Raw genomic sequence first — 9556 nt, 5'->3', positions numbered from 1 at the left:
AAGGGGGCAGGAGGGAGAGGCTGGGAGAGGGGAGGGGCGGAGGCTCTGCAGCTCGCGGCTCCACTCCTGCTCCCGCAGCCTCCTGCCCCTTGGGGGGCCCGGGCATCGGGAGGGAGAGAGAGGCGCCCCCAACTCCTGCCCCTTCCCCCATCCCCCTCCCCAGGTGCCCCCAGCTTCCGGCAACTCCACCTGGGAGGGAAAAAAAATTAAATGCGGGGAGAAAATAATTATTAATCAGATTAATAAAAAATAAAATAATACTGGTAATGAAGGGAGCGGCCGCGCAGGTTTCCCTGGCAATGGTTAGGCTCTTACGGGGAGGACTGTTCTGCGGAGCGCTCCGAACGGACAAACCACAATAAAAAGTTCACGTTCATGGATGGAATCCACATGACTTCTTGTGGCCAATCCAACTTGTGAGTCGATCGTAAACTTTTATTACTCAGCTGTAAATTTTCTGCAAACAACCGGGAATGCGATGCATTTGTGTAGCGTGTGCAAATGGGCGCCGCGGTCGCCATGTTTACCCAATTCTCCGGGAGAGGGAGCCCCCCGCCCCGCCCGCGCCCCCCGCGCCCCCCGCGCGCCCCGCGCGCCCCGCGCCCACTGCCACGGCCCGGCCGCCGCTCGCGCGGGAAGGGCGCGGGGGCGCCGGGGACGCGGGCCGGCTCTGGCTCTCCCGCGCGGGCCGCCCGCCTCCCTCCGCCGCGCCGAATCCTAAATATTTCCCCTAATAAGTGGGGTATCAGGGTGGGATGCGGGGGAACCCGAGCTCTGCACCGGGCGCAGGGGCGCAGGCGGGGTGCGCTCCCTCCTCCCGCCTTTTTCCTTGCAGGGGAGCTAGTCCGTCCCCGCGGGGAGCCCCGGCGGCCCCCCACTCTGCCCCCCGCTCTGCCCCGCGGGAACCGGAGGGCCGCGCCGCTGGAGGCCCCGTAGCCGGCCGCGGGCCGAGGTCTGCAGCTGCGGGGCTGGGATGCGCCCTGGGCCGCTGCGCAGGCCGGCAGGGGTGAGGGCTGCGAGCAGCCTCCACCCCCCCAAAGTGCCCATCACCCCCACGCTCCCTTCTCCGAGAAAAGGACCATTGCCCCCTCTCCAGGACCATCCCCAGCGTCAGGTCTCCTCGGCTCCTAGGTTCAGATGGCAGTTACTCCCAATCTGTCTAGAATTACAAATAAAACCAAGGCCCAGGATCTTGGTTCCTACTTCTTTCCCCCTTTCGGGTGCAAGGTGGTTTGAAGCCTTTTCTGTCTTGGCAGGTGACCCACACCCGCCTGCTGTTTTCAGAAAAATTCTGCTGCCTGGCTCACCGGGACGCACCTTGGGGAGCCCCCCCTCACAAAGAAACTTATCCTTCCCCTAATTCCGCCTTCTGTGCTAAATTCCCAGCACCAGAGATGTCCCCCACCTTTCTCCAGACCCCTGATTTTGGCGATGAGTTCAATGTAGGGAAACCCAGAATAAATCCCCCCCCCCCATAGAGACTATTTGCCAACAACGAGTCGCAGCTCAGCCGAGTCGCAGCCCAACACTCCCCACCAGCCCGAGATCTGAAGGCCCAAAGCTCTCCCCTGAATCCCGCACGGAGCTGGCAAGGGGACTTCCATGGCTGGGTGCCCCACCCCAACCAATAGGGGGTCCCTCATCCCCTCCCCAAACTTCCTCCCTCAGTAAGGGAAGCAGTTCCCTCCGCCGGATGCAGAGACCTAGTTTCTTTTACAAACCCACCCATAAATTTTATAACAGGTAGTTAAAAATTACGACAAGGGAGCTCTGGCCCAGCTTCTCACAATGGGCCGCTGGGAGAATGGGACAGCGCTGCGGGCTGCTCACCGGAAATTTTACTGATCGTCTGTGGCACAACCTGTCCCGAGTTCGGTCTAATTGGGGCGAGGTAACTTTCTGCGGGCGGCAGGCAGCCTGTGGGGCATCCCATCTGAGGAAGATGAGGCTGGGGGAGGCCAGTCCGCTCTCCCATCCTAGGGTCCCCCACAAAGCCCTTCAGAGCACTCACTACCTCCCTCATCCCCAGGTCCCCTGCAGGCCCGCACCTCCCTTGGCCTCTGCAATGAAGTGGGGAGGGAGATAAAATGCCGAGAACTAAAAAAAAAAAAAAAATCCAGAGAAACGAATTTGCCCCCCAACTTAATAGCTGCATTATCCCGTCTCTACGGTTGAGATTAGAATAATAAATTCAAGGCGAAATGAGCGAGATGCTTCAACTCAGCATTTTGAAAGATACTATTTTTCACAAATCACAAATAGCTTTCGGAAGCCACTTTGATTGGCTAATAAAAAAGTAAAGAATGGGAGAAAGTCCTATCTGCTGCAGCCGAATGGTCCCCATTCCGGTAATGGGACGGCGGGAGCATTTGGGAGGACGCGTTTCTAAAGAGAGCGCATCCCGCTCGCAATTAAGTTCCCCCATAAAACGGGTTTTACCTCCTTTTCTCTCCAAACGAGAAAAAAGAGGCGGTGGGCAGAAAGGGTGGGGGAGCGGGTGCTGCTGGAAGGGGCGGCGGGAGCTCTCTCGGTCTGGCCCACCCGAGGCTTCGCATCTCTAGCGATGCCGGGCGCCAGACGCACCCCGCCCTCCGACGCCGGGCTCGGGGCCACGGGCATTGCTGAGCAGGGCCAGGGATGAATGGGGCGCTGGGTGTGGGGGAAATTCGGCGAGATCCTTCGGAGCCACTTAGCGTAGGGTTCAAGCAACTTGGCTACGGCGGGGCCAGCGATGTTTATTAATAGCAATCATAATTCCACAATAAAAAATGAAACGGCCCGCGGCCGACCCTCGGAGTCTGGCAGGGATGCCCGTGGGAAGGCCTGAGGTCGGAGCCAAATGCTCTCTTCGGGCCTCCCCGGCGGGTAGCCCGTGCCTCCTGCAGCAAACGGGGCTACCTGGCTGGCGCAGAGGCTCGCAGCAGGGACCCCAGGTTTCCAAAGACCCCCCACCCCTACCCCCAGAGCCGTTCAAAGCTGTTCCCGGCTGCCTGCAGCCTAAGCTCGGAAATCCGCAGCCTCTCTCGGCCCCCATCAAGGATGCCTGACCCAATCCTGTATTCATGACCACTTTTTGAGGGAGTCAGGGACCCAGATGCAGGTGAAATTACACAAAATAAGAGTCAGCCTGGGTCTAAGTCTGGGAAAATCACTGATCAGAGGGAGAGGGAGAGATAGAGAGAGAGGAAAAGAGATCTGGCCTCAAAAATATTTCAGTCTTTGGGGAATCTGGTTTTATAGACCAGAAGATCCCATCTCCTTCCCTTTCCCCCTTCTCCTGACTGAGTCAGATGACTTGTATCTCTGGAATTTGGGATTATTTGACCAGAATCTCACTGGCATAAACAGATTTCCCTGGCTAGGACCCTCCAGGGAGGAGTGAGAGACCCCTTTGCCCCCTGAGTCCCTGAGGCTTCAACCCCTTATTTGAGGAGTCCAATGAAGACTCCCTTCACCCTGCTGTGGCTGGGACGGAGGGCCCGCCACTGAGCAGGCCCATCCTCCTCGCCCCCAGGCCAATGGCCCACACTACCAGGGCAGGGCAGGCTGCCCAATTGCCAAGGTGAAGCCGGGAGCCGGCTTGAAACAGCCAGGACAGAGGCTGGAGTAGATGCTGGCGGCCTGGGTGACAGTGATGGCTCTGTGCTGACGGAATCTGAATTTCAGAACATGGACCCAGGCTGCTAGGTGTACCAACTCACTCACCTTCCCCTTTCCTTTCCCCCAGGCTCAAGCTCCCTCGCCCCCCACCCTTGGCCATCTTCCCCAGCCAAGTCCTCCAGGCTGCCTTGAGCCTCACCTTCCTCCCACCCTGGTCACTGTTCTAGTGCTGGGTGCTGCGTGCTGGGTGCTGGGTGCCCAGGGTTGACCGTGAGGGACTGTGGAGCTCAGAAAGAACCCCACTGCCTCATCCTCAGCCCCTGGAAGAAAGAGGCCTGACTGTGGGAGGGACGTGGGGGCAGATTCTTTGTCTGGGCCCAGCCCAAGGCCAAGGAAGAGGAAGGTGAGCAAGTGGGGAGACGCTTTCTTCCCACTGGGATCCTGGCATCTAGATGTTTTGCCCATTTTGTTTGGAGCCAAGGTTCTCCCAAGAGCACCCGGGAGCCTGCTGCCCTTCCTCCTCCCCCTCTGCACCTCCCCCACCTTTCACCTGCCCTTCTTCCCTCCCTCCCTCCCCAGGCCTGCCCTCTCAACTCCTAGGCGCCTCCACGTGAGTTCCCCACCTCAAAGTCAGATCAGTGGCGGAGCCCTTCTCCACAGTGCTGGGGAAAGGGGATAAGGAGGGAAGGAGGAGTAGAGGATTGGGGGTGGGAGGGGGGCTTTGGAGAAAAAGCAAGTCATTCCAGCCTCAAATATTTTTTTCTCCTTTTTTTTTTTTATTATGACTCACGTATACAATACAAAGTACTTGGACCAGGAACAGGGCTGCCGGGACACAAAATCTACATTCATAGCTGGACATAAAGACGAATGACCAAAAATTATTATTATAGATATATTTTAACGTTTTTTTTTTCTTTCGAGCACATTGCATAAACAGAGAATTCAAGACAGAGTTAACTATACATTCAGTGCAATTTAGTTCTACTCTACTGGGGTTAGAAGCACAATAAAAGCGCACAGGACCGGCGGGCTAGGCAGTCTCAGTTGTTGGGTTTTTCTTAGTGAAATAAGCAGCAACAAACAACAACAAAACCGCATTACGAATACTCTCAAAGCAGGATTTCTTTCTATAGGTAGTGATAAAATACGTTGGAGGTTTCTCTCTTTTTTTTTTTGAATTTTAATTTTTTCTCTTTTTTTTCTTGCATATTAGGATTTTTTAAAATTTCTTTTTTATTTTTTTCAAGATTATTGCAGGTTCCCTTTAGGTAGTATGTTAAAGATTTATTATCAGTATTATTATTATTATCATTCGTATTCATGATTATGGTGATTTCTGAGCACTAATACTAGTACAGCTCAGAGGAAGCTGGGCCCAACAACAGAAATCAGACAGCGAAAGGGAGGAAGGCATGGGCCCGAGTGACCATGGGATGGCTAGGTAGGATTTTAGCGGCGACTGCAGGCTCCTATCTACCCTGTGGGGAGAGGGGGAGGGGAGAGACCTGCATCTCCTTCAGGTTTCCATCAGGTTTCTAGAGAAAGTCAAGGGGGGGGAGTCTTTCTAAGTGGGGGAGCCCCAGAGAGGGAGAAGGGATATTCCTTGCTATCATTTTGAAAAAATTTCTTTAAACATCTCCCTTTCCTTGCCTGCCTTCCCTCACTTTTCTTTCTTTTGCAAAGAAGGAAATCTAATACACTAATCCTAGCATAAAAACAAAGCCACAAGTCTTCTTCTGCATTTTGAGAGGGCTCCCCTCTAAAATAAATACCAGAGAAGCAGGGAGGTGGGAGTGTGGCAAGAAAGGGGTGAGAGAGGGGCAAAGAGGCCAGGTCTCAGACCTTAAAATCCAGGCAGGACTCCGAAGGGTGGGGGTAGGGACAAGTGTGTGTGTTGGGGCAAGGACTGAGACAGAGTCCGAACTTTTCGCTGTGTCTCGGTCTCCCCCCCCCCCTCAAGCCCCCAAACAAATAAAGATCGAGGGAAGTCCAAAGGTAATAAAACCAGAGCTGCAAGTATCTGACAGGTAGTTAGAGTTGTGAGTGTCATTCTATTCTCTATAAAAGCAAATGACAGTCGTAAACTTCTCAATTTATCCGCTACCATAAAACGAAACTTCAAGGGAGTTGCTAAGGGAGGGGGGGGGGGGATCTCTCTCTTTTTTGCTTAGTCCTTGTTTTCTTCCTTTTCCTCCTCTTCTTTCTCCTCTTCCTCGTTTCCTTCTTCCTCCACCTTCTCTTCATCTCGGGCTCCGGGCAGTTTATCCTTGTTGTTCTCCTTTTTCCACTTCATCCTTCGGTTCTGGAACCAGATCTTCACTTGTCTCTCAGTCAGTCCCAGGGCATGAGAGACTTCAATCCGGCGCTTTCGTGTCAAATAAGGATTAAAGAGAAACTCCTTTTCTAGTTCCAAGGTCTGATACCGGCTGTAAGTTTGCCTTCCGCTGCGCCGCCCCGGAGCTGGACAGAATAGAACCCCAATCTGGTTATGTCTGGGAGGGGGCTTGGCTTTCCCCTGACACTCTTTCTCCCCTAAAGTTCCCCCCCCTTCCATGGTCTCCCCAGTTCCCCTCCCTCCCTCCTGAAGACAAGGCAGGAGCAGGGAAGCAGGCAAGGGCAGGAAAGTTTGGGGGCTTGTTTTGGTTTAGCTTCACCTTGGGAGGTGGGGTGGGGGTGGGGGCAGGGACTGGGGTCTATCAGGAAACCCGGGGATGGCAGGGGCCCGGAGGAGCACTGCAGAGTCCCCCACCCACCCCAGGCCTGCAGTCTCAGGAAACTGGCCCTTGCAGCTTTGTTTACAAGTGCAGAGTGGCATTTGGTGAGCAGGGCTGGGGACAGAGTCTGTTTCCAAAAGAAAGGAAAAAGGTCTGGGGGTGAAGAAGAGGGGCTCTGCTCACTGCCCCCTCCTCGATCTGCCTGCCTAGTGCCTTGCCAGGAAGAAAAATAATTGATCTCCTGGAATGTATCACTGCTTGGCCTGATTGCTAACTGGAGACCAGCAAATAAATCACGGGCCATCCCCGCTGGAACTTGTCGCTTTCTCGCTTCCCCTTTTACTTCGAAATTGGGCCAGGAGGGGCCACCCCTGGAGGGGCTCATGGCCTGAGCCACTCTGAAGGTGTCAGGCAAAGCCCACAAACCTTTGACTGGGGACAGCTCGGCTTGGGTCCTCTGGACCCCTGAGCCCTCTAATCTGCATGGCCCCTCTCCTCCCCTGCCCTCTCTTCTCTCCTCCCTGGCTCCCTCTCTTCTCTCCAACTGCGGGAAGTAAAGCAAAGTTGGGGTGGTGGCCTTGAGGCTAGTTGTCTGCGAGGGGGCGGTGGGTACCCCCAGAGAGCCGGGGCACCTGTCCTTGGGGGTCCTGTCACCCTGAGGTCCAGGTAGGGGAGGGAAACAGAGGTCCCCCTTGTCCCCAAGACAGCCTGGCCACTGTTGTGGGGACTGAGGCTTTCTGCCTTGTGGAGAGGCTGCTTTGCTCCAGAGGCTGATAGCCTCAGGGTGCTCGGGCCCCTGGCCAGCCGCCTCCCCAACTCCGACCTCAGAGGTGGCCAGAGGCGGGGACGGAGAGGGAGACAGGCAGACAAACAGCCGGCCCCGGAGGTGGGAGGTGGGAGGTGGGAGGTGGAGGGCAGGATCGGAAAGCCTCTGCGCCCGGCCACCACCTTCACCCCCGGCGCCCGCGGACCCCAGGCGAGCCCCGAGCCCCACCCCCAGCTGACCCTCCCCACCTCCAGAAACCCACTCGGGCCGGGGGTGGGGCCGGAGAGACCCCAAAGCCAGGAGGGGAGAGGACGAGGGCAGACAAGAAAGGAGGCGAGGGAGGGGGGGAAGACCCCGGAGCGCGGGCGACCGAGGGGGAAAGAGAAAAGGCTTCTCACCGTGGGGTCTCATCCATGGAAACATGAGGCTGGGAGACGAGTTTTGATTTAAGTGGCCTTGTCCTTCGCTACTGTTAGTGTTGGCGGAGGATTTACAGTCGGGATATTGCACCACGCTCGCCTCTTGCTGGGCCCCATAAAGGGACTGTCTGGGGAGCGCCTCGTAGCCATAGAATTTGGAGGCGTCTCCGTGGCAGCTCAGCGAGCACGGGTTCTGCTGGTAGCCCGGGCTGGAGATGCCCGAGGCGCCGTGGTGGAAGAAGTCCTGGACGTGGTGCGAGGCGTGCTGGAAGCCGGGCGCCGAGCCGCCGGGCCCGTACACGAGCGCGGGGCTGCGGCCCACGCCCTGCGGGAAGCGGCAGTCGTAGTAGGCCGGCTCCAGGGACTCGCCGCCTTTGTACTTGGAGAACAGGGGGTTGACGAAGTAGGAGCTCATGCTGGGCACATGAACCCGCCGCCCCTCCCCTGCGGCCGCCGCTCCCGCCCGGCCCGCGCCCGCGCCCCCGCGCCCCCCGCGCCCTCCGCGCCCTCCGCGCCCCGCACCGGGCTGGGCTCCGCGGGCCGCGCTGCGCTCCGGGCTCGGCGTGCAGCTCGCGCTCCCGCACTTGGCGCCTCGCTCTAACAGCCCGGGCGAATTCCTCCGGCTCCGGCGGCGGCGGCGCTTACACGCGATTCGCGTTCATCAATCCACGACATGAAGACAGGCGAGAGGGAGAGAGAGAGGGAGAGGGAGAGGAGGGAGAGCGAGCGAGAGCGAGAGCGAGAGCGAGAGGGAGAGGGAGAGGGAGAGGGAGAGGCAGAGCCGGCGGGGCTTGAGGGGTTCAGGGCTGGGGGACCGCGAGGAAGGGGAGGGGAGGGGAGGGCGCGAGGGCGGGGGTGTGGTGTGGGGGGAGCCAGCCCCGGCTCGGGCGGGGGCGGCCTCTCCAAGGTGCGCGCTCACAGCCCAAGGTGCCTCTCCCCAGCCCCCTCCCGCCTCGCCTGCCCTCGGACCCAGACACCTGAGCCCGCGGGTCAACTCAGGTTACCTCAACAGGTACGAGACCCTCCCCCTCCCCCTCCCCCTCCCCCGCCGCCGGGCGTGCCGGAGCAGGGCCCCTATCCCCAGAGATGGGCTCCCCAGGGGGTCCTCAGGTCTGGGACTCCCAAGGGGCGAGCGCAGCAGCACAGCAGCCCCCCTCCCTGCAGCCCTAAGGGGGGTCTCCTGCCCCTCCTGCCCCCACCCCTAAGACTCGGTGCCTGCCTGCTGTGGGCAGAGGAGGCGGGCGGAGGTGGGGGCGCTCACACGCCCCTTCACACACGGGCTCCTGCCTCCAAGCTTGGCCAGGGGTGCTGACAGCAAAGCAGTGGATGGGGACAGAGGACAGGGCAGCCGGCGGGTCCCCAGCCTTTGGCTGGGCTGATCCGGGCTGCTCCCTCTCGGGGACTATTCCTATCTGCAGCAGGCCTCTTACTCGTCCCCGCGTACTCTAACCCCATAGGAAATGCCAGCTGGGCCTGGAGGGGCCCCTTGGCTCCGCCGCACCCCCTGCTTCCCCAGGCAGGCTGCCCAGGCCGGGATGTGGATGGGAACTGTCAACAGACACTCTTTAAATATTTACCCACAGTTTCTCTAGGGGGTTCCTCGCCCATCCCCGAGAGACTAGGTGAATTCAAGGTAATTCTAACGGATAAAAGAACCTCAGTCCATCAACACCCTTCTCTGGCCATAAGTGTGCACGGTTATGTGGGGCTTAACACAGACAGAGGGAAAAAGGAGAAAGTGAGGGAGCTGTGAATACTACGTGTGCTGTGTGCATACGAATGAGAAAGAGGAATTAGAGAATGATTTTTTCCGGTCCTCCCCTTCCACGGTGGCTGAGGCCGTTACACACAGGGCAGTAGTGGGGCACATTCAGGATACACACGTCCTGGATGGGCTACCTTCCACCCTGAGACGGCGTCGCATGCAGACTCCCCCAACTGTCATGCATGCCTGGAAGCACCCCTCTCCCCTCACGGGCACCGTGCACCCAGGCACGCAGGGAAATAATACCTGACGGACACGCCTGCGTCTTTAGCTTTTTGCATCACGAAAA

The 9556-nt window shown here is 58.1% G+C and overlaps 2 protein-coding genes across 4 annotated transcripts in view; both read right to left on the bottom strand.

The window, feature by feature from the left end:
• Nucleotides 1–9556, bottom strand: part of HOXC4 (homeobox C4) — a 59794-nt gene that overhangs the window by 37214 nt on the left and 13024 nt on the right. Inside the window, exon 1 of one of the 3 annotated variants that reach the window (XM_038577827.1) lies at nucleotides 316–391. The exons of the other annotated variants lie outside the window; for them this stretch is intronic. The gene's annotated coding sequence lies outside the window, so the exon portion shown is untranslated. Of the gene's footprint in view, nucleotides 1–315; nucleotides 392–9556 lie in introns of those variants that run through there. 3 annotated transcript variants of the gene reach the window in all.
• Nucleotides 4518–7971, bottom strand: HOXC8 (homeobox C8). Its single transcript, XM_038577835.1, has 2 exons — nucleotides 7482–7971; nucleotides 4518–6063 (listed from the first exon to the last, which is right to left on the bottom strand). Exons 1-2 carry the CDS (start codon nucleotides 7915–7917, stop codon nucleotides 5771–5773), a joined length of 729 nt encoding a protein of 242 aa, XP_038433763.1. The 5' UTR covers nucleotides 7918–7971; the 3' UTR covers nucleotides 4518–5770.

This window comes from Canis lupus, chromosome 27 (assembly GCF_011100685.1).
Source record: "Canis lupus familiaris isolate Mischka breed German Shepherd chromosome 27, alternate assembly UU_Cfam_GSD_1.0, whole genome shotgun sequence".
NCBI classification, from domain to species: Eukaryota; Metazoa; Chordata; class Mammalia; order Carnivora; family Canidae; genus Canis; species Canis lupus.
The sequence above is the reverse complement of the archived record's forward strand: the minus strand, read 5'-3'. Positions and strand labels throughout refer to the sequence as shown.

Bases quoted from the DNA above. Each gene is read 5' to 3' on its own strand.
- HOXC8 (XM_038577835.1), bottom strand. From the start codon at position 7,917: ATGAGCTCCTACTTCGTCAACCCCCTGTTCTCCAAGTACAAAGGCGGC. The intron at 6,064-7,481 runs GTGAGAAGCCTT...TATTCTGTCCAG, and splicing joins TCCATGGATGAGACCCCACG to CTCCGGGGCGGCGCAGCGGA.